General features: G+C 43.2%; 1 protein-coding gene across 1 annotated transcript; it reads left to right on the forward strand.

The window, feature by feature from the left end:
* Positions 1-725: 725 nt before the first annotated feature.
* LOC113012710 (rab3 GTPase-activating protein catalytic subunit-like) lies at positions 726-24,501 on the forward strand. The gene is made up of 17 exons (XM_026153007.1): positions 726-739; positions 967-1,045; positions 1,141-1,273; positions 4,390-4,468; positions 5,572-5,691; positions 8,834-8,999; positions 9,990-10,089; positions 12,587-12,668; positions 12,853-12,921; positions 13,876-13,949; positions 14,664-14,756; positions 14,897-15,069; positions 15,644-15,766; positions 15,910-16,014; positions 18,785-18,973; positions 23,110-23,130; positions 23,612-24,501. The coding sequence occupies exons 1-17, from the start codon at positions 726-728 to the stop codon at positions 23,843-23,845; spliced, it is 1,854 nt and encodes a 617-aa protein (XP_026008792.1). The 3' UTR covers positions 23,846-24,501.
* The last annotated feature ends 203 nt before the right edge of the window (positions 24,502-24,704 follow it).

The following is a 24,704-nucleotide window of genomic DNA, read 5'->3' on the forward strand; positions in this document are numbered from 1 at the left end:
TCCAATGACTTGACCACAGCCGTTTCCTCTGCTTTCAGTAGTAGGGAAGTGGGCAGAATTGTCTGGATTTCTTCTTTGAGTTCTGCAAAAAGGCACTGGACATCTGACAAGATGGCACCATCCCCCTCTATCTTCGCTATTGCTGCTGCAATAGGTTTGAGGATTTTCTGACTGCTAGATACTCTAGATACCCAGAACACATCATCCAAGATGACCTTCTTGATGTCACTGTCGATGCCTACAGAGAGTACTCAAAGTGGTCTATACAACATGCCACACTCACTATTATCTATACGGTGAGCGCTTTCTAACTATCATACATATGCATTTATACTCTGATGGATGCATCGGAGAGCAAGTCGGGGTTAGTATCTTGCCCAAGGATATTTGGCATGCAAACTGGGGGAGCCGGGGATCGAACCACCAACCCTCTGATCAGCAGCTGACCTGCTCTACCTCCTGAGCTACAGCCAGCCCTTAAATAAATATATTAAATGACGAGAAACACGAGCGCACACTGGAAAAAAAACAAGGGACTCTGAGACACTGAGGCAGCTGATCTGGTTGGCCAATGTTAGCATCAGATTGATTCTTGTTTTAGTGGTTCCTTCCAAAATCACAATGCCACTAACCAAAGGTCACGAGGAGGAGGGAGGGGGGGGGGCTAAATGGTTGTTTGTACCAAAGCACTGTCTCGGCAAATTACTGCGTTGTCATGTCCTAATATGTTGATCCATTGGTTGGTGCAGCTCGTGTGTGCAGAGGCAGTTCAAATGGCTGCAGCCTCTTTAACGAATCACAGTTAACATTTGCATTCAGTCATATTCATTGCTTACTGTAGATGTAATATTTAAAGCACAGTGTGCTTGGAGGGAAATTCATTTCTGAAGATTAGTTTCAGTGGTTATTTAGCATGAACCAGACACTGTGCATGTATGCTGGGCTAATCTGTTCATCTGCCTGAAGTTTTGTGTCCAGAGTGGAGGAAGTGCTTAATGATTGGAAGCTGACAGGGAACACTGCACAGAAGGTTTCTCCAGAGAAGGTATTTTTTACTCATCAAATCTTTACATGCGTGTGAAGTATGCAGAAAGGAAGTATCTCACCTTCATCGTATGATGCTGCATTATCTGAACACAGGGGGAATACACCAGTGGAACCTGGGCGGAGAAGTCGCAGGAAATTAATTTTGCTGACTTCAAGTTCTACATAAGCCACTACTTTCTGAAACAAGAGTGTGAAGAGGATGATGGGAAGGACAACCTCGAGGAAGGTAGAGTCACTTTGTCTGCACTATTATCAACATCAGCTTTTCATTGACTGTTTGTTGTGAATGATGTCGACAGTGTTGGACAGTCCTGCTCAGTGCACATGCAGGCTGTGGTGGAAGGACCGTCACGTTTTCAGAATTTTGTTATCAGAACGATGACAAGCTGACATCCAGACTCCACACCCTTTATTATGTAGCTTTAGTTTTTATTATCCTGCAGGTTTGCAGAAATATTTATTATTATTAACATCATCCCAGGGCACAGCTGTGGGCCTCCATCCTCTGGTTTTCATGCTTTGACTCTGGCTTGTACCACAGCCTGCTCCCACACCACTGTTGAAACACTGATGAAGTAAACCTTGGAAAAAGCACGAGGTTTGGATGTATCCGCTTAAAAAAAGGAATAAACACCTTTTTTCTTTGTACAAATAAAAGCAGGCAAAGCAGAAATGTTACCTGGATACTTGCTTATTTGGTTGTGAATGGCAGTGGGCGTCCACTGAGGAGGGTAGCAAGGCTCCATCTTTGAAATTGAACGCTGCACTGAGGTCTAGCAGGACAAGCACAGAGATGAGTCCACTGTCAGAGGCCATAAGAAGATCATTTGTAACCTTCACTAAAGCTGTTTCTGTGCTGTGATGAGGCAAGGCAAGGCAAGGCAAGTTTATTTGTATAGCACAATTCAACAACAAGGTGATTCAAAGTGCTTTACAGAGACATTAGAAACAAGAACAAATAAAAAGCATGATTTAAAATTGAATAAAACAAGCAAATAAACTAACTAACTAATTAACAAACAAACAAACAACAGTATATAAAATCAAAACAGATAAAATCAGAACAGTAGATAAAATCAGTAGTTAAATGTAAGTTTTGAAATTTAAGCTTAAAGTGTGGATTTGGTGCTTTATTCAAATGCAGCTGAGAACAGGTGAGTCTTCAACCTGGATTTAAATAAACTGAGTGTTTCAGCTGATCTGAGGCTTTCTGGGAGTTTGTTCCAGATATAAGGAGCATAAAAGCTGAATGCAGCTTCTCCGTGTCTGGTTCTGACTCTGGGAACTGATAAAAGACCGGATCCAGATGACCTGAGGGATCTGGAAGGTTCATACTGGGTCAGGAGGTCACTGATGTATTTTGGTCCTAAACCATTCAGAGCTTTATAGGCCAGCATCAGAACTTTAAAGTCTATCCTCTGACGGACAGGCAGCCAGTGTAAAGACCTCAGAGCTGGACTGATGTGGTCCACTTTTTTGGTCTTAGTGAGGACTCGAGCAGCAGAGTTCTGAATGAGCTGTAGTTGTCTGACTGATTTTTTAGGTAGACCTGTAAAGATGGTGTTACAGTAATCAAGCCTACTAAAGATGAATGCATGGACTAGTTTTTCCAGGTCCTGTTGAGACATCAGATCTTTTATCCTTGATATATTCTTGAGGTGATAGTAAGCTGACTTTGTTATTGTCTTAATGTGTTTTTCTAAGTTTAGGTCTGCATCCATCACTACACCCAAATTTCTCGCCTGGTTTGTGGTTTTTAGATGTATAGATTGAAGTTCTCTGGTGACCTGTAATCGTTTTTCTTTGGCGCCAAAGACTATTACCTCAGTTTTGTTTTTGTTTAGCTGGAGAAAATTGTGGCACAACCAGTCATTGATTTCCTCAATGCATTTACCAAGAGCCTGTACAGGGCCTTGGTCTCCTGGTGACATTGTGATATATATTTGTGTGTCATCTGCATAGCTGTGATAGTTTATTTTGTTGTTGTTTATAATCTGTGCCAGTGGGAGCATGTAGATGTTAAACAGAAGGGGTCCCAAGATGGAACCTTGGGGAACTCCACATGTGATACTTGTCTGCTCAGATGTGAAGTTACCTATTGATACAAAGTATTTCCTGTTTTCTACGTATGTTTTGAACCAGTTTAGTACAGTTCCTGAAAGACCTGTCCAGTTCTCCAGTCGTTTGAGTAATATGTTGTGGTCAACTGTATCAAATGCTGCACTGAGATCCAGTAAAACTAGGACTGACATTTTTCCACTGTCTGTATTCAGACATATGTCATTAAACACTTTGGTCAGAGCGGTTTCAGTGCTGTGGTTCTGTCTAAAACCTGACTGGAAGGCATCGTAGCAATTATTCTGTTTTAAGAAGTAACTGAGCTGTTGGGAAACTGCTTTTTCAATGATCTTACTTAAAAACGGGAGATTTGAGATCGACCTGTAGTTGTTCATTTGTGTCTTGTCAAGATTGTCCTTTTTCAGTATAGGTTTGATTACAGCAGTTTTTAGTGATTCTGGAAACACACCTGATAATAAAGAAAAGTTGACGATCTGTAACAGGTCTGACTCTAAAGTCTTTGAGACCTTTTTGAAAAAACTTGTTGGCAGGACATCTAAACAGCAGGAGGAGGAGTTCAGTTGACCTAAGATGTCCTCCAGGTCTTTGCTGTTAATAGGTTGAAACTGTTTCATGGTGTTTAAACAGTTTTTTGGTGGACACAGTACATATCCTGGATCTGCTGTTGATGTACCAATTGCTTGTCTAATTTTTTGGATTTTTTCAGTGAAGAATTTGGCAAAGTCATTGCAGGCCATGGTTGAATGAAGTTCAGCTGCCACTGACACAGGAGGGTTTGTTAGCCTGTCAACTGTAGAAAATAAGACCCGAGCATTATGGCTGTTTTTAGTGATGATGTCAGAGAAGTAGGACCTCCTTGCATTCCTCAGTTGTAAATTATAATTGTGAAGTTTCTCTTTATAAATGTCATAATGAACCTGGAGGTTTGTTTTTCAGCTCTGAAACCTGACTGAAACTCTTCAAATAAGCCTCTGCAGATGATCTGTTAGCTGTTTGACAACTACTCTTTCAAGGATGTTTGATATGAAAGGAAGGTTGGAGATTGGCCTGTAAGTCAGCTGGGTCTGTCCTGTACATCACTAGAGACACCAGTGATGTACAGGACAGTAAATTACTGCCACCTTGTGGCCGCAACAGAAATGAGCATCTGTGAAAGTCAACCCAGTACAGTTATTTTGGTAGATGTCCCACTTTAATAATCATATGCACCTCAGATGGTGTTTAAAATGAACAATGTTTTTGACACAGTTCTTCTATTGGCAGATGCTATACCGTTGGCAATGCAGGATCTTCTCTGTATGAACAATGATTTCCCTCCACGAGCCCACTGCCTGGTCAGATGGTAAGTTTAGTCTTTACTTTTTATGCTAAAAAACTGCTTCACTCAAAGTGGAGTGGAGTCATTTATCTGCACGCCTCACAGCGAGAAGGTCCTGGATCAAATCTGTGTGGAGATGCATCCTGTAACTGTGCCTGCGCAGGTTTCCTCCACAGTGCAAAGATGTGCATGTTAGGTTTGTTACGGATTCAAATATTGGGGATGGATACAAGAGGAAAAACCAAAATAACAACACTGGTCCAGCCGGGTTGAGTCAAACGATGATTTTAATGATCACACGTGTGGGAGATGGACACCGTACGCAGACAGCATCAGATCTCAAAATGGTGGAGCATTGATCAAACTCTTATAGCCTCTAGTGGCCCCCACCTAATCATAAAGCCTAAACATTCACATTCTTTCCCTCACACGGCGCCTAAGCTACGACCTTGGCTCCCTGTTTATCTGCTCCTGCTGAGATGGGGCAGAAAACCTCTCCAGTATGTTCTGTTCTCTTCTAATCAGACAAATAAGGCGATGACTTTCTGCGAACACTATTTCTTATAACTCAGCAGTATAATGCATTATAAAACAATATCATTCATTCACAATAAATCAGCAGTCTAATGTAATGCAAATCAGTTTAACAAATGCAATAGTTATCAGCTTCGTCTAATTCAGGAGAATAATGCAAACTAAAACTACATAATAATTCACAATCTTTAATTAGGGGTCTAACATGGCATAAAATAATATTATAATCCCACAGGTTAAATGGATATGTGAGCTAGATACAGTGCATAGCATAAAGTGCAACATGAACATATAGTTTAAGTGTGTCTTTCATTTAAGAGAGCAAGTCCAGAAAGTGCAAGTGTTTCTGGCTTTGAGTTGCCAGAAAGACTTCGTAAATATAAGCAGAGAATCATAGATGCGTCTACAAAGAGGTAATTCAGACAATTTCTGAATATTTTATTTTTCTTCAGAGTGTAATAGTAAAATAATATCCCATTGATTAGTGATGGTCTTTATTGTTACCAAGGGATCTAACAGCATACAGAATGAAGCAAATGTTTCTTCCATCCTATGTGGATAAATGTCTGCTGTGATGCTGTATGTCTTGGTAGGTTTGGCATACGAGAGTTTGTGGTCATCAGCCCTGGAACGAACTGTGAGGCCGTCATCAGTGAGTCGAAATGCAACCTGCTTCTAAGCTCCATCTCCATCTCTCTGGCCAACAGTGGCTGGTAAGTTACGGTCATCGCACTGCGTGGAAGGTTTTGTGAGCACATTAGTGCCTCCTGACGGTGTGATGTGTGTTCATGTTTGAGTTTTAAGTGTGCAACTGAAGGAGTGATGGTTCACCCTTTGAAGGCGAACCATTTCTCTCTCACTATCGATAACGCCACAGTTTTCCCTTCTCCTCAGGTTAAGAGCTTTGGTGTCATCCTAGACAGTTCACTTTCCTATAAATCTCACATCAATAATTTCACCTATTCTGCCTGTTTCCATCTATGCAGCATTTTTTTTTTTTGCCTGTCCCATTTGGTTCTTTAGCCGTCAATTGTTGTCTGAAGACCAACAAGGAGACCCAGTGGATTTACTTTGCCAAATGGATCATTGTGGCATTGCCGTACTGGTCCATTTGATCGACCTTTGTTGTTGTTATTATTTATTTTATTTTATTTTCAGTTGTTACAGACGGGACAGACATGACTGAGGGATAGGAAAGGGAGAAAGAAAGAGGAAGGAAAAGAAAAACAGAAGGGGAGAGGGACAGTGAGAGAGGGCACTTAAAAAGAGAAAGAAGAGAAAAAAAATCTTCTGGATCACCTGTTGAGAGAAAAAGAAAAGAAAACAAGCAAAAAAAACAAAGCAACATACTAAACACAACACCATCGCATTAATCTAGCTAAGTGTAAACAGCAGTAAATACTAAATATTGAATGTTGTTGTGCAGCACGCAGGACAGACAGCGCACAATGTGCTTGGAAATAGCACCAATAAAGGTGTAGTTTATGTCTATGAACAGTGAACACCCGTGTGCACACCTGTGTGGATCAGCGCGCTTGTATTCAAAAGGTTTCCCCATGTAACGGTCTGCAAGAGGATGTAGAGAGCCATAGCCCATTCTCCAGGGCATGAAGCAGGCATGGAGGAGATCCAGGCTCCAGACATCCAGAGGCCCCAGAGTGTGAGAGCCCAAGGAGGACCACCGGAGGGGCATCCGTGCCACCCTCCTGGGAAGAGCTGAGGAGAGCCCCAGACGAGGGGTCACCCCAGTAGCCACGGAGCAGAAGCCAGAGGGGGCTGCAGTGGCGTGCCCACCGGCTCTGCCGGCAGCCAGCTGTGCCAGAGTGAACCGAGCCGCAGGCCCGGAGGCCCGAGGGCCCCCTTTGCCCAGGAAGAGGCCCCGATGGCCAGCAGAGAACGGGGGTGTGTGAAGACCCCAAACCTCCCTCCTCTCGCTCATGTGTAGTGTTGCTGCTTGTTGTTCTAAGGTGCATTTAAAACATGGGAGAGCATGGTGCTGCTGCCAGAGAGCAGCAGGTGTTAGCACGGCCCCTCCCGAGAACCCTCAATGTCTACATGGATTTAAAGTTGAGAGGTGGGGTATGCAGCGTTAACAGATTACGTCCTTCTCTCTCCACCCAGTCTTCGTCCATTCTTGTCCACAGTCTCGTTACCTCCTGTATTGACTACTGCAATTCTCTTTTGCATGGTCTCCCCCATAAATCCCTCCATAAGCTTCAACTGGTTCAGAACTCTGCTGCTCGCATTATCACCAGAACCCCCTCCTACCAGCACATCACCTGTTCTTCAGGAACTTCACTGGCTCCCAGTGGAGTTCCAGATAATATACAAACTTCTGCTCACCTTCAAGGCCATTCATAACCTCGCTCCTCCTTACCTTTCTGACCTGTTCAGCACTACCTGTTCTGCCCGCTCACTTCGATCTTCTTCTTCTATCCAGCTTTCTGTGCTTCCCTTCCGCCTCACCACCATGGGAAGCAGAGCTTATAGCTGCTCTGCTCCCAGGCTGTGGAGCTCTCTGCTCCCACATATAAGAAACACTGGTTCTCCCCCAGTTCAAATCTCAACTCAAAACCCATCTGTTCAAATCTGCATGTTCACTGTGAATCCACTGTTTGTTCATTTTATCTCTTACTTTTGTTTTTATTGCTCTTCATTGTGTCAGTGTTCTGTTATGTGTTTTTATCTATTGTACAGTGTCCTTTGGTGTCTTGAAGGGCGCTTTATAAATACAATTTATTATTATTATTGTTATTCTACTGGAAGAAGAATTTTACATTTAGATTGATAGTGAAATAATATAAAAATAAAAGCCAATCTGAAAAATGTTAAAAAGCCTTTAAATTAACATGGTCTCATCCACCCCATGCCCCCCCTTTAGACTCACCCCTGTTTGCTGCAGGTAAAATGCGACGGTTGCAGGCTGTGACATGTAAACATGGTATCAGACTAAATGAATAGTTCATCAACATATTTGAATGTAGCCTGACTTCTGTAGCTTTCCTGCTGTGATGGAGGACGAGCTCTTTCAGAATAAAGGTTTTAATGATGATCACGAGAGCAGCGCTGCTGAAAGAAGTTTTCTTTCACTTTACCTGAGCTCACCGTCTCAGTAACGCCTCTTTGCTCCTGTCAGTGTGTAAACTTCAGCTCCACGTCAAACTGCAGCGTCATCATCACTGCTGCTGTGTTATCAGTGTTTTTGTTTAACACTGGGGATGTGTGGGCTTAATGTTGTCAGACCTTTTATTCACATGCTGCTCCTAAATAAGTTTGGTTTGCATGGCTGTTTATACTCACAAATGTGGCTGAATAATGTATATGTGTTAGTCCCCGTAGGCCGTAGCGAAATAACTCTGCATTTAACCCATTCACCCAATGCAGCGCCTGGGGAGTGTGTAGGGACCTTGCTCAGGGGTACCTCAGCTTAGCTTTTCACTTGATTCAAACCCCCAACCTTCTGATCCCGGGGCAGCCACTCTACCTACTGACCTATCCCTCACACACGTTTACATCGTTGAACAAGTCTGTGCTACAGAGCACGCTGCATCGCAGCATCGCAGCAAAGAATTGGTTTGGAGGATTTTTTTTAGAAGTGATGAATTGCTGCAGCCCCAGATTACGCCAATGAACACAACATATTAAAACCAGTCTGTGTAGCACTCAGCGGTCCGTGCAGTGACAGTGCTGACATACATGCCAGTACAATGCAGTTCTGCAGCTTGTTGCTCTGTGTTTCAGTCGGACTGTTTAGTTTAGCTGGATTGTTGCTGGTTGAGAGAAACTGAAGCTGGATGTCGGGCGTGTACCAGAGATCCTGCTAGTAATGCCTTCTGCTGTTTATCTTGTGTTCAGTCAGGTGCCGATGTTTGTGCAGATCCAGCAGAAGTGGAGGCGGATGTATGCCGGAGAGTGCAAAGGACCAGGCGTGCGCACCGACTTTGAGATCGTTCACCTGCGTCGAGCGCCCGTGCAGTACAACCACCTGTCCGGCCTGCTCGACATCTTCAAATCTAAGATAGTAAGTGCTCTGGAACAAACATCTTTATATGGATCATATTTCAAGGTTGTTTGTTTGTTTTTAATAAAGAAAAATTAAAATTGTGCAGCCACAGAGCGTCATGTACCCATGTTCTACAAGTATCACCTCAGCATCCTGTTCCAGACCATTTTAGGACGATGTGAATCCTGTTAAATGCAACTAATAATCATAAAAGCATCCACGAAGTGCATGTAAATGTATTTTCTAAAACATTTATTCATCTGGTTTTTCCTGCTCATGTACAGTCTCTCCTCCTCCTCCTCCTCCTGCTGTGCTCTGACAGTCACACAAAAACTGTATTCAACTTGAAAATAACACAAACATCTTATCTTATAATAGGAATATATTCTTGTAATAGTTCATCAAAGAGCAGGTTGATAACAGTACAGCACACTGCTTAGTTATGTGAACATTGGGAAAACAGAAGAGGAAGAAGAAGACGTCTAATTCTGTGTAAATTCGGTTTCTGGATTTTTGTGGAGTTAATTTGTGAATAAAATAAAGACTGTTAGGAAGTGGATGTTGGTTTAATGATCAGTTTGTTTGAACTTTGTTTATTCCTATTCCTGGAAACACAATGGATTCCCAGACATCACGTTGTTTAACCCTTTCATGCACAGTGGTCTGCAGCTATTCAAAGGCTGTTTTCTTGTATTTGTGTTGGTGTTGATGGTAAACTTGCACAGAAACACTACACACTGATGTCTCCATACCCTTCATAAGTCAAAACCGATGTTGTCCACCTAAGTGGACATTTAAAAAATGAAGTTCAAAAATCTTATATTCATTCCTAAAGAAGAATAAAAATCCTGATTGATGTTGTCATCATCCACACATGAGGGTTAAATGTGTTCAGTATGTTCCCAGAAACAGCCGACAATGACGAGGTGTAATCCACGCCTGTACAGAGAGATTAATGCTGCAGCTTGTTACCATAAACATGAGCTGATGTCTTCCTGTTGTCATCAGGGTTGTTCCCTGTTCCCTCTGCCTCCAGTCAACATCGCCATTCGCTTCACCTACGTGCTCCAAGACTGGCAGCAGTATTCATGGCCACAGCAGCCTCCAGGTAGGCAGTACATGTCATGTCATTAATACACAAATAGAAAAATGTAATATTATTATTAAGAAATTATTAAATTTTTTTTAAATACATGTCAGCAAGTGGCTGACATCCAGAAACCCTGCCAGTGGCTTTTAGGAGTCGTGTGTGATGCAGGTCATGTTGTTGTTTCCTGTGGAACGATTGTACCTGCTGGTTCCAGGTCGTTCTTCTGATAAGTCTTTTCACTCGTCTGTCTGAAATCGTGTGGGGAGCGCTTGGTCGTGGCTGGTTTATCGTAAATAAATAAAAACCCTGCAGGGGCAACGCCAGGTTTATGGCCCCAACAGTGCTCACTGGAACCTTCAGTAACTTAGAAGTTCTTCTGTAGCCGATGCCATCAGTCTTAAGTGTGCAAAGGTCTTGAGAGAGCTTGTTGGTTTTACCCATCATGAGACGCTTCTTGTGTGAAACCTGGCTAATGAGGCCATAGTTGGGACTGAACCGGCTGATATTAATTTGCACTAAGTGGCAGGATTGCTCTGTAATTACTCATAAATGTGTCTTTTTGCACCTTTCTTTCTGTCCAATACATTTCCCCCGTGTCATTCTTCATTGTTAGACGTCATGTATGGACATCTATGGTGGCGCTGGGTGATATGAGGAAAATGTAATATCACAATATTTTTTTGCTATATCACAAAACACGAAATAAATCACGATATGTTTAAGTTATTTTCAACCATATAGGATCTAAATTTGCACTTATTCAAACCGACCATTCAGGATGGTTTTCTATTGTCAACATAAAAATGATCTGAATGAACTGAAATGTTTTCTTTTAACCATCAGCTGCACACAGAGGATTTTCACAGATTACAGTATAATCACAGTAAGTCTCTTTCTGTGGTCAACACTAGACTTTAACATCAAAAGATCACAGCAACAAAAAACGACGTCAAGAAAAAAATCATGAGTCAAAATAAAACGACTGAAATGAAAAAGCTGCTCTGTTGTTCTTATAAAAATGGCAAAATAAAAAAAATGGATGACATCAAATTACAGAAACAAGTCGAGACAGTGACTATAAAACAGTTTATTTAATGTTTGCTTGGTGTGCAGGGAGACGTTGACATGCAGGGTTTAAAACATCATTTCTTTTGCAGCGAGATTCATTCTCTCACCGTCTGAAACTCCTGATGTCGCCATATTTTTACCTGTTCAGTTCAGTTCAGTTTTATTTATACAGCACCAAATCACAACAACAGTCACCTCGAGGTGCTTTATATTGCACAGTAGCTCGTACAATAATAGATACAGAGAAAAACCCAACAATCATATGACCCCCTATGAGCAAGCACTTTGGGGACAGTGGGAAGGAAAAACTCCCTTTAAACAGGAAGAAACCTCCAGCAGAACCAGGCTCAGGGAGGGGCGGAGCCATCTGCTGTGATTGGTTGGGGTGAGAGAAGGAAGACAGGATAAAGACATGCTGTGGAAGAGAGACAGAGGTTAATAACAGATATGATTCAATGCAGAGAGGTCTGTTAACACATAGTGAGTGAAGAAGAAACACTCAATGCATCATGGGAATCCCCCGGCAGCCTGCGTCTATTGCAGCATAACTAAGGGAGGATTCAGGGTCACCTGGTCCAGCCCTAACTATATGCTTTAGCAAATAGGAAAGTTTGAAGCCTAATCTTGAAAGTAGAGATAGTGTCTGTCTCCTGAATCCAAACTGGAAGCTGGTTCCACAGAAGAGGGGCCTGAAAACTGAAGGCTCTGCCTCCCATTCTACTTTTAAATACTCTAGGAACAACAAGTAGGCCTGCAGAGCGAGAGCGAAGTGCTCTAATAGGGTGATATGGTACTACAAGGTCATTAAGATAAGATGGGGCCTGATTATTTAGGCAGGCATCGAACTCCAGGCCTCGAGGGCCGGTGTCCTGCAGGCTTTAGATGTGTCCTTGATCCAACACAGATGATTTAAATGGCTAAATCACCTCCTCAACATGTCTTGAAGTTCTCCAGAGGCCTGGTAATGAACTAATCCTTTGATTCAGGTGTGTAGACCCAGGGTGAGATCTAAAACCTGCAGGACACCAGCCCTCGAGGCCTGGAGTTGGCAAAGCCTTATTTAAGACCTTGTATGTGAGGAGCAGGATTTTGAATTTTCACCATCGTACGTAGAAAGACTCACAATACATCGAGTTTATTTGTTATATTGTTTGATTTAAAGTTTGTATAGTTTAAAGTTGTTTCTCTGCATGTGTGGATTGGATGGGTTGTTACCAACATCTAGTGAGAATTTCATGTGAACATCACCTTTAGAAATATATGTAGACAAATGGTGATGCGTTCAATATGTTTTACGTGTGTGTGTGTGTGTGTGTGTGTCACAAACAGAGGTTGGTTGTGTTACTGAACTCCCTGACTGTGAGGAAGCCCTGGGTGGGCTCTGGTGACAGACTGCCTGCTTTGCTGTTTGGATGATTATTCAGTTTTTTTGTGTTTTTTCTGGCAGATTTTGATGCGCTCCTTGGTGGCGAGGTGGGGGGGGTGGAGTTTGGGAAGTTTCCATTCGGTGCCTGTGAGGAGCCAATAAGGTAAAAACTGATGATACTTTCTAAAAATTACAGTCACATGTTTTCTGCACACTGAGCAGTCGGTGTGACGGCTTTGTTGCTTATCACGTGGTCTTGGAGCCTCTTCATCATCATCCTTATCTGTGGGTCTGAGGAAGACTTACTTTGTTTGCTGTTACTGTGTTTCTGTTTTTCACTTTTGTAGTGAACTTCATCTCGCAACAACCTGGCCTCATCTTATTGAAGGCATAGTTGTGGATAATGACGTGTACAGGTAAGGCTGTGTGTGCAGTGTTCTGGTGTACTGTACTAAGAGCAGCTGCAATATACCAGCTAGTTCGTTTTGTTACCTCGCAACACTCAGCCTCACTGCAACTGTGTCACCAGCTGAGCCACGAGGAAACCGATGGGCTCAAATTGTGGTCATAAATATTTTGTACTTGTGAGTTCAAACTCACACACTGCCAGGGGACCTGAGCGCAGAGTTTTACACACAGTTTGTTGCTTTGTGTCTGTAAGACGACCTTAACAAAAAAAAAATTGTAACTCGTGTAAATATTTTTTACAAACACACAAATTCTCATCTGTAGATGCACAAACATGAAATCTTCAGATATTCTGGCTTACAAGGTTACAAAGCTCACAACTACACATTTGATTTACAAGTACAAATGACCACAATCTGAGCCCATAGAAACCAGCACTAATCAGCCAGTGACCACAGCTGATGCTAGCGTGGGCTAAAGTGCACCACACTGAGTGATGAGGTACCCGGGCTAGAAAGACAACTCCAGTTTGAGGCGCATGTCCTCCTGACATTTGGTGTTTGTGTTAACGATCCAATGGAAAAGCTTTGATGGGAGTGAGCTGTTCACTTGCACTATAGCACACAAAACGCTGCGCTGAGCACTGAGTGTTGCATCCGTGTACACACTGCATTGCTTCATATTTCACTCGTAAAGTAGGAAATGGGTGGAGCAGTTTATTAAAAGGGTAAACGTACATGGGTTTGATTGTAAGGCCCAAACAGAGCTGGCACAGGTCTAACAAGCATGAAGGGACAAACTGAGTGTGACATAAGGAAATGCTTACATGTGTAATTATCTTGATTACTGGTGAAGGACTACGTCACATGTAATCAAACATGACTCATTACTTATAAAAACCCTTTAACTAAAAGTGTATCAGAAACTCTCCTCTACTGTTTACTCTGTTTATCACCCAACAGTGACCTCGACCCTCTTCAAGCTCCTCACTGGTCAGTTCGAGTCAGGACGGCTGAAAATCCTCAGTGTTTACTGGGTAAGTTAAGCTGATCAGTGGGACACTCGGGGACAGAGACCATGATGCTTTGGGGCAGACCACAGAGGTTTTACTAGTCAGTACAGATTTCAAACACACCGCTACATACAACATTAAGGTCAGTGCATTAAGTGCACTGACCTTAATGTTGTATTTTTCTGGTTGCTAATACACTTGGATCCATTACAAACATACACATTGTTGTGTGATGTGTGAAGACTTTTTATGGCTTTGTTTTTTGTCCAAACAGCACAGAGGAAACTATTTCTAAGCTAAAATTCATGCATCAAATGATACGCAGCAGATAAGACGGATGTAATCAAGCTACCGATAGAAAGAACATAGTCAAGGACAAATAAAGTGTCTTTTTTTCCTCATTGTTCTATGTGTGGGCCTCCTACTTCCTCCCACAGTCCAAAGACATGCAGTTAGTGGGGACAGGTTCATTGGGGCTCTAAATTTCCCACGGTGTGAATGTCTGTCTCTGTGTTTGCCCTGCGGCAGACTGGCGACCTGTCCAGGGTGTGCCCCGCCTCTCATGACAGCCCCAAGCACTTTACATGTGATGTAAAGTGGACTTTTCTTTTGTTGCCACGTCCATGATTTAGAAAATGTTACACAGATGTTGTCCTGCTTCGCTGTGCTGAAGCGTGTGCTTCATGAAAAGTTTGAATAAGAAAATATCAGGTCAGTAACTGTTTGTGTTCCCTGTAGGTGAGGCTGTGACAGAACTCTTTAAACTCTGCTGTAGGACTGAGTGTACAGAGGAGATTCCTGGAAGAGGATACGCTGAAGATGAGGGCAAAGGTCAGGTTCCTGGCTTTACTTGTTGAGTGACCATACTGCATTCTGGAAACGTGCGTAGCTTACTGGGAGATCTGGGCATCTGTGCTGACCCAGGCCTCAGCAATTGAACAGAAACTCTTGGATGTGTTTGTCGTCTGTAGAAAACAGTGATATCAGCTCTGCTTTGTCCAAGCTGACCGAGCCAGCAGCAACTGTGCCCATTTCCAAACTGTCTGTCTCCAACATGGTGCACAGTGCCCGGAAGCACATTCGCCGCCATCGACGCATCGATGAGTCGCCCCTTAACACCGAGATACTCAATTCTGTCCTTCTGGTAAGAGTTAATCATGTAACCTGTTTAAAAGGCATTAACTAGTCGGAGTTGACTAATACTTGACTGAGTTTTAATGGTTTCAGCTCATTTTATGAGGAAACTGATTCTGACAGAAGAGGTGTGGATCCCGTGTTAGGAGACGGTGAGCGTGATATTCAGAGCAGCAGAGACCTCGGAGCGTGTGGTAGTTTGACTCGTACTGATGTGGCTCCTCTGCTTCTTTTCACAAACAGTTTTTCCTTCCTGGTCACTGTTGAGCCCGTCACACTCAGCAGCTCGAGCTCGAGCTAAGACAGCCTTGAATCTTAAAACTACAGCCGTAATTGCATTTATGTCTTAGAGTGCTGGCCACAGATATTGATCCCATCTGACAGCAGCTCAGTAAAGCACAAGAGCGTCATCTTAAACAGGATATCAGGCAGCGTTCTTATTTTTATTGTCTACTTCTGGTCACATCCTGCTTTTGCCACTGAGCGATCAGCATCCTGTGTTTTATCATGAAGTGATGACTACGTGAGCTGCACTTGTTTAATTCTTCTAACATCTAGAAAACAACAGAGTTTCTAAATGACAGACTTATTTATTTGTGTTTGTGTCTCTGTTTCCAGATGCTGCTGTGGAGAAGTCTGACTGTAAGAATAACACTCAGCTGTCCAACTCCAGTGGGACATCGGAGCAAGAGAAAACCTCTGATTTTGTATGTTTGCCTCTTCACCACTCGCACACTCAAGGTTACACTCAGGTCAGGTCCAATATAAGTTTCAGAGTGAAGACAGGCTCAGTGCTGTCAGTACTTTGTCAGGATTTTTATTGATTTCATGGTCTTTTCCCTCGTTGTAGAACCTTTTCCACCAGCTGAAGTCGGCCCCCAGTGACAGTCTGACCTACCGTCTGGCTCTGTGTGTGTGTCTGTTCAACTATTACTACGGTGGGCTGCGGGCTGTTCTCTAAGTAAATATATTTCTAAAGGTGCTTTGATGTGAAATTATCACCAGATGTCGGTAACAACACTTCCAATCCAGACGTGCAAAGGAATCAAACCACAGATGAAGTTGTGTAATAATACAAAGTGACACAGGGACATTTATTTATTACTTTATACAAATGTTGGTGATGACAGTTCATGGCAGCGTCTGTATGGAGAAACCAGTCCCATCATTGCTCATGACTTTGACCCACTCACCACACAAACAGTCTATAAATCCCGAATGCTCCGTGGATCCTTCCCACAGATTCAGCTCAGGTGATTGGCTGGGCCGTTCCAGCAGCTTTACTTGATTTCTCTGAAACCAACCGTTTCCATTGGCTGTGTTTGTGATCATGGTCTTGCTGAAACATCCATCCTTGTTTCATCTTCATCATCCTGGTAGATGGCAGCAGATTCTAATCAACAATGTCTCCATTCATCCTTCCTGGAGTTATGTTTAATGTCTCAGTGCTGTACGCTGAATAAACAGCCCCCCCCCCCATGATGCTCCCGCCTCCAGACTTCAGTGTTGCTGTGGTGTTTTTGGGGTGAAGCCACCCAAACATGGTGTGTTTACAGCCTTCAAAGAGTTCAGTTTTGGTCTTTTGTGACCAAACTATATTAAAGATAAAGCATATTGTTGTACCTATGCATTACACTGGAGCAGAGCTTACATACACTCAACAAAAATATAAACGCAACACCTTTGTTACTGCTCCCATTCCCCATGGGATGGACGTAGAGACCTAAAATTCATTCCAGATACACAATATAACCATCCCTCCCAAACAGTGGTCACAAATCAGTCCAAATGTGTGGTAGTGGGCACATCTGCTATATTGAGATAATCCATCCCACCTCACAGGTGTGCCACATCAGGATGCTGATCTGACATCATGAGTAGTGCACAGGTGTACCTCAGACTGCCCACAACAAAAGGCCACCCTGGAATGTGCAGTTTTGTCTCACAGCAAAATGCCACAGATGCCACAAGCAATGAGGGAGCGTGCAATTGGCATGCTGACAGCAGGAATGTCAACCAGATCTGTCGCCCGTGCATTGAATGTTCATTTCTCAACCATAAGCCGTCTCCACAGGCGTTTCAGAGAATATGGCAGCACATCCAACCGGCCTCACAACCGCAGACCTCGTGTAACCACACCAGCCCAGGACCTCCACATCCAGCAGGTTCACCTCCAAGATCGTCTGAGACCAGCCACCCAGACAGCTGCTGGAACAATTGGTTTGCACAACCAAACAATTTCTGCACAAACTGTCAGAAACCGTCTCAGGGACGCTCAACTGCATGCCCGTCGTCCTCATCGGGGTCTTGACCTGACTCCAGCTCGTCGCCGTAACAGACTTGTGTGGGCAAATGCTCACATTCGATGGCGTCTGGCACGTTGGAGAGGTGTGCGCTTCACGGATGAATCACAGCGCTTTGTGTTCTGCGTCCTGATTGGCTGCAGACTATTGTTGATCTCCTCCGTGCCGTCTCTCCTGTACAGTACAGAATCGCTTATTCATTGATTCATTAATGATTCATTGATGTTGAATTATCTCTCAGCTGCTCTGTTCTCATGTGCTGGACCTGAAAACACGGTTTGATCTTTGGTTTCTGTAATACTGGACTTATTTGTCTACGAAGGTTTGAACTTTGAGAGCTTAAACAGGAGAGAAACGTGTGAAAATGTTCATGTCGGTCTGAGTGTATAAAGTGTGTAGTGACGGGTTTTACCTTAACACATCTATAATAATTGTAAAAAATAAAGTTGGCTACTTCAGATTTCACCAATCGCAGGTTATTTTTAGAACGTAACTCCCGCGATAAACGAGGGAGCGCTGTATACAAATACTGAGAAGTATAAAATTTGAATCCTGTCTCTCTCTGAGGCGCGGGGGGAAAAAATATCGACAAGTCGATCAACATCATCTACAGATACATTCGACATCTCGAGAAATGTAAATCGCCACTTGATTCGTCCATTTGGTTGAAAAACCCGACCTTGAACAAGGAGCGAATATCACACCGGAAACTAAGCGCTATGCGCCGGAAGTAGCATATACTAAGGCGCACACAGGTCTAAGTTATAGGTCTAAGTTCCCCATAATGCACTGGGTGTTTCTTCTTCACTCAACATGTGTTAGTACACCTCTCTGCATTCAGTCCGTCTGCCCCTCATCTATCGATGGATGTTAGAGGCTTTGGTTCCCACTGTCGCTCACAGACGCTCACCTAATGTTTCCTGTGTAACTGCAGGGTTTTTGCCTTATAACATAGAAGCAGCTTGAAGTAACTGTTGTTGTGATGCTGTGTGTGTGTAATAAAGCTCCCTTACTGACAGTGGGTCACCACAGCTTGTAGCTCCATGTATTTGATGCGGCACGTTTGCCCTCGCTGACACAACCCTAAAGGGATTTGTGTGTATGAATAAAGTTTATTGTTCATACAGTTCATTGCTGTATGTCTGTGAAAGGCTGAATGAGGGTTGTAGCTCCCTCAGCAGCTGTGGAGCGATGGAGATGTGGTTGGTTAGACACGCTGCTTTAGTTTACACTACAAACCACACTCACCTGTTTACACTCCTTTTGTGTTACAACCACCTTGTTACACTCAAACACCAGATGATGCATCTGAGCCAACTAAGGATTCACTGAGACTGAAGAAGCTTGAGATCATAAGAATTTGAGGCTCAGCTGATACAGTATCATAGGAGAATCCAACCATTGTATGTCAAGAGACTATAGGCAGTGAAAGCTCCATCTGGAGGAGGAACGACGTGGTTCAGAGCGTTGCCTCCTGCAGCTGGTGACATGTTCAGATTTCAGCTCTGTCGATTAGAAAGTCTGTTTTTGTTTTTCATCTGTGTGTTGCTCTTTCATCCTTTTCTTCTTCCTGTTTCTTGCATCAAGCTGGCTGACTTCACCACTGATGAGGTAACCATGAGCAGTAAGCCTCGTGTCGCTCACAGTTACATTTAACATAGTGCGATAAACACACTCAGTCATTATAAGGTACATCCTCTAAAGGTTCACATAACAGACAAACAGGATAATAAAAATGATCTGGTTCTTTGCAGCGTCCTGAGATGAACAACACACGACATTATTACACGTCTCAGTATTTGTTACACTGAACACAAATATAAACACAACACTTTTGTTTCCATGAGCTGAACCGGATCCTGACTGGTTTTGCGACATGTGTGTCATTGTGCTACACATGTACGGCATATTTCAGAGTGGCCTTTTATTGTGGGCAGTCTCAGACACACCTGTGCAATATTCATGCTGTCTAATCAGCACCTTGACATGCCACACCTGTGAGGTGGGATGGATTATCTCAGCTAACGAGAAGTTCTCACTAACACACATTTAGACAGATTTGTGAGCAGTGTTTGCGAGCAATGTCCCCTGTAATGTTTCACATGTCTGAACACACAAACTCCCTGAGCGTCCCTTGGACCACTGTGAGCAACAGCAGACGTGTGCACTGTGGTCACACCAGCATCCAAGAATACTTTTACACAACAAGACTTCTTCAAAAAAGTAACTGAGTTTTGCAAACAGAGTTTTTTGCAGCTGTTTACCTAAAAATGCAGCCGAGGTGTTTTTTAAATAAACATTTCAAACTATTTGCAGAACAATCAGCTGTTCTGCATCAAATCTGATGCCACACAAATTATTTGTGCCGCTGCAAAAAATAATTTCTGTCCACTATGAGATGAAGGAGAACAACAGCCTGATACCTGCAGGCCTGACAGCAGCAGATGTGTCACTGCTGTAACACCTGTAAACCATTGTTCTGACACACACAACAAAACTATTGACTACACTACACACTAACTACACTCTAACTACACACTAACTACACACTAACTACACTCTAACTACACACTAACTACACTCTAACTACACAAGATTTGTGCTAAACTTGGCAATCGCATCTCAAACACGCCGTCACTCCTAAAACTTCCCCCTTCCTAAACAACTAAATGTCATGTTGCCATATCATTTTTTGATTGGTCGACATGGTGCATTTTTCCACCAATAGGAAAGGCTGGTGGGGGTTTGTTTTGGTGTTGTTTTTGCTCACAGGCTTTCGAGCGTTTTCCTTATAAAACGGCGTTTTTACCGTTTCTTCCTGCAGTAAATATAAACAACGACAGTATTCAGGAAGAAAAACAAACATTGCAGATATTTTATCATAACTCTGGTTTTACGCGGCCGATCAACACAATTCAAAAACTGGTATAAAGTCCACACTTTGTCCGTCAATTGTTCCGTCTGTCCTGCTCACATCTCCAATGGTTGTACACGTTGTCATTAACGTGGCTTCACTCCACATCAGCCGCTTTGCTAAAACACCGGTGTCGCACATAAGGACGCTGTCATAGCCTGTCAGCCACGTTGATCAGCTGCTTATATACGAATGTGAATCGCGTGATTGGCTGGACTACGGGATAAGGTGGCCTCGTTCTGATCCCATACGGGAGCAGCCAGTCACTGACTAACACTGCAAAACAGAATCGTTAAAGTTTTCATTTTAATTTCAATTCAGGTGATTTTTCTTTTTTTTTTTTTTTTGTGCGCAACGCAGATTTTCTGTGCAGAGACCGTGCCAGCAGTGCGCAATTGTGCCAGCAGTGCGCAATTGTGCCAGCAGTGCGCAATTGTGCACGCGCGCAGCTTAGAGGGAACATTGCTTGCGAGTGTCGGGTCTTTTGTGTTTGTAGAAAATGTTTCATATCTTTGAGTTGAGCTCATGGAAAACAGGAGCAAAAACAAAAGTGTTGCGTTTATATTTTTGTTCAGTGTAAATGATAAAACATCAGGTTTGACCCAGAATACAGTTTGATCCACATGATGGCGCTGTGAAAAGTGCGCGCTGTACTGGTGGCACCAGTGTCCCCAGCCCACAGACCAGTGCTGCCACTAATCGAGTTTCATTAGCAGCATCTAAATGCTGTTTAAAGGTGGACTTCATCTGTCACACAGGAGCAGTTTGGCTTCGCTTTGCCTAAATAATGACCTGGTGTATTTCTGTATACACACCTGCTAAGGATCAGGTGACTCTTATAATAAAAGGTTAATACGTAAAACCTTAAAAATAAAAAGGGCTGTTTTTAGCAGTATTTAGGCTGCAGTCTGTGTATTATGTCCATGATATTCTACAGTGGGGCAAAAAAGTATTTAGTCAGCCACCGATTGTGCAAGTTCCCCCACCTAAAATGATGACAGAGGTCAGTAATTTGCACCAGAGGTACACTTCAACTGTGAGAGACAGAATGTGAAAGAAAAATCCATGAATCCACATGGTAGGATTTGTAAAGAATTTATTGGTAAATCAGGGTGGAAAATAAGTATTTGGTCACCTCAAACAAGGAAAATCTCTGGCTCTCACAGACCTGTAACGTTTTCTGTAAGAAGCTTTTCTGTCCCCCACTCGTTACCTGTATGAATGGCACCTGTTTGAACTCATCATCTGTATAAAAGACACCTGTCCACAGCCTCAAACAGTCAGACTCCAAACTCCGCCATGGCCAAGACCAAAGAGCTTTCGAAGGACACCAGGAAAAGTATTGTAGACCTGCACCAGACTGGGAAGAGTGAATCTACAATAGGCAAGCAGCTTGGTGTGAAAAAATCAACTGTGGGAGCAATCATCAGAAAATGGAAGACATACAAGACCACTGATAATCTCCCTCCATCTGGGGCTCCACGCAAGATCTCATCCCGTGGGGTCAAAATGATCATGAGAACGGTGAGCAAAGATCCCAGAACCACACGGGGGGACCTGGTGAATGACCTGCAGAGAGCTGGGACCAAAGTAACAAAGGTCACCATCAGTAACACACTACAACGGCAGGGAATCAAATCCCGCAGTGCCAGACGTGTTCCGCTGCTGAAGCCAGTGCATGTCCAGGCCCGTCTGAAGTTTTCCAGAGAGCACATGGATGATACAGCAGAGGATTGGGAGAATGTCATGTGGTCAGATGAAACCAAAGTAGAACTTTTTGGTATAAACTCAACTCGTCGTGTTTGGAGGAAGAAGAATACTGAGTTGCATCCCAAGAACACCATACCTACTGTGAAGCATGGGGGTGGAAACATCATGCTATGGGGCTGTTTTTCTGCCAAGGGGACAGGACGACTGATCCGTGTTAAGGACAGAATGAATGGGGCCATGTATCGTGAGATTTTGAGCCAAAACCTCCTTCCATCAGTGAGAACTTTGAAGATGAAACGAGGCTGGGTCTTCCAACATGACAATGATCCAAAACACACCGCCCGGGCAACAAAGGAGTGGCTCCGTAAGAAGCATTTGAAAGTCCTGGAGTGGCCTAGCCAGTCTCCAGACCTCAACCCCATAGAAAATCTGTGGCGGGAGTTGAAAGTCCGTGTTGCTCGGCGACAGCCCCAAAACATCACTGCTCTCGAGAAGATCTGCATGGAGGAATGGGCCAAAATACCAGCTACTGTGTGTGCAAACCTGGTAAAGACCTATAGTAAACGTTTGACCTCTGTTATTGCCAACAAAGGTTATGTTACAAAGTATTGAGTTGTATTTTGTTATTGACCAAATACTTATTTTCCACCCTGATTTACGAATAAATTCTTTACAAATCCTACCATGTGGATTCATGGATTTTTTTTTCACATTCTGTCTCTCACAGTTGAAGTGTACCTCTGGTGCAAATTACTGACCTCTGTCATCATTTTAGGTGGGGGAACTTGCACAATCGGTGGCTGACTAAATACTTTTTTGCCCCACTGTACATTACAGTAAAAACAGTAATTATATAAAGAACAGATGGATCAGGATCCTGTCTGTGTCTTTACTATGATCTCAGCTGATAATGAGGCTTGAAAGAGACATGTTTGAACTTTTGCATTGTTCAGACAAATAAGCCTGCATGTTTGCATGAGCTTTAACTGTAAAACATGAAGCCTTTATTATTAAAAAAACAAAACCCTTTTGGTGTCATACAGGTAAGAAAGCAGCGAAGCGTTTTTCTCTCTAACAGATGTTTCATCTGTTTTCTCTGCCGTTGCTCTGATGGGACCTGCAGGGTGTTTTTGGTGACGTGGAGGTTTGCACAGTTGCTGCCTGTGGTGTGTGTAGAAATGTTCATGTTCTAGTCCCACTGTGAAGCACATAGACGTGTCCTGACTTCCTGTCTGTCCCACACTCTGTTGTCTCTGTTTGTTGCTGCCAACAGTACAAGTCATCTTTGCAGATTTTACTGAATTAACAAAAACATATTTACTGAAAGACTTATTCAGTAAACACGTTTGTTACACTGAGACTGAAACAGAGATCCCTGTTTACGCTCATAGAAAACGAGCCTCTGTTTTACTTTATTGAAATCAATTCTAATCACAGACAGGATCAGCAGCGTGCAGCTGCAGTGAGGTGTTAGTAGAGGAGCTGTGTTTGTGAGCTGTAGTCTGGATCAGGTCTCTGTGGGAGACTCGGTTACAGTACTTCTGAATATCCACGTGTCCACCTCACACAGCACATTTCTTCAGAATCGGTTGCTGTTTGCTAACATTTGACCTTTGCCCTTTTAGGCTGCCCTTCTGGCGCCCGTCGATGAGGACTTGGGATCTGACAAGAAGCAAACTGGGGGAAGCAGCAGAGTACCAGACTTCCCTCCTCCAGCAGGCCGGGAGATCTTGTTGCGCACCTGTGTGCCGCGACCAGCAGCGTACTCCAAGGCGCTGCCTCAGCGGCTCTTCTGTGTCCTGATGAGGGAGGAGTTTAGGTTGACCGGAGGCTTTTCCACAGACACGTCCTCCTTTTAAGTCCTGTGAACAATTCACACCTGGGATGAAGATAAGTGAAGGACACAGGATGGAGACTTTCACATGTATGAATGTGGCCATGGAGTAAGATCATAGAAATACATTTCTTCATTTGTTTGCTTTATTTGTAAGAACGGTGCAATATTTCAGCATCTACGGCTCGCCCAAGCTTAAAAGCAGGAAGCAGTATATTACTGGCATTGATTAAGAAGCATTTATGGCTTTGTCTGGAAATATGTGAAACTAAATCCTGTGTATTCATAAATCTGCAGCTGTGATAAAACAGTTTCACACTAAAACCTTCATTTTACCTTCAAAGCTTCTCTTGATGCCTTTTTAAGGAAATGAAATTTGTCGTTAGGATGGAGTTCCCCATCCTGCACTCACCACACGCTAACACAACCTTCTCAACTCTGATATTTAGTAGATTATATTTCAGTTGCAGGGATTGGTCCTGATGGTAAACATGAGAGCCGGTGAGGACTTCATGGGTCGTTTTAGCTGAGCTCCATCCTCCAGCATGTCCTGCTGCTGGATTAACACACAGCTGTTTGTTTGCATCCAACCAGAACCAGACCGTGCAGTTCTTATTCCTGTTCATAAGCTGATTGTTCAAACATGAAGCTCTTTGACGTTGTATAAAAACTGAAACGACACTTTACAGCTGACTGTGATGTTTTAAATGGAGCTGGTTCCTCGAGGCGCGTCCGACAGCATGAGGGGAAACTTGGTTTTGTCATATTTTCTTTGTTTTGTTAAGGGTGTATCCATCCCATGATACAGACACATACAGTTTAAACGATGTTTAATGTTAATCAAAACTTCTAAGATCCAGGTTGAATAAAACAGCATTAGGTGT

This window comes from Astatotilapia calliptera, chromosome 19 (genome assembly GCF_900246225.1).
Source record: "Astatotilapia calliptera chromosome 19, fAstCal1.2, whole genome shotgun sequence".
Classification (NCBI taxonomy): Eukaryota; Metazoa; Chordata; class Actinopteri; order Cichliformes; family Cichlidae; genus Astatotilapia; species Astatotilapia calliptera.

Bases quoted from the DNA above. Each gene is read 5' to 3' on its own strand.
- LOC113012710 (XM_026153007.1), top strand. The intron at 9,000-9,989 runs GTAAGTGCTCTG...TGTTGTCATCAG, and splicing joins ACATCTTCAAATCTAAGATA to GGTTGTTCCCTGTTCCCTCT. The intron at 15,070-15,643 runs GTAAGAGTTAAT...TCTAAATGACAG, and splicing joins TACTCAATTCTGTCCTTCTG to ACTTATTTATTTGTGTTTGT.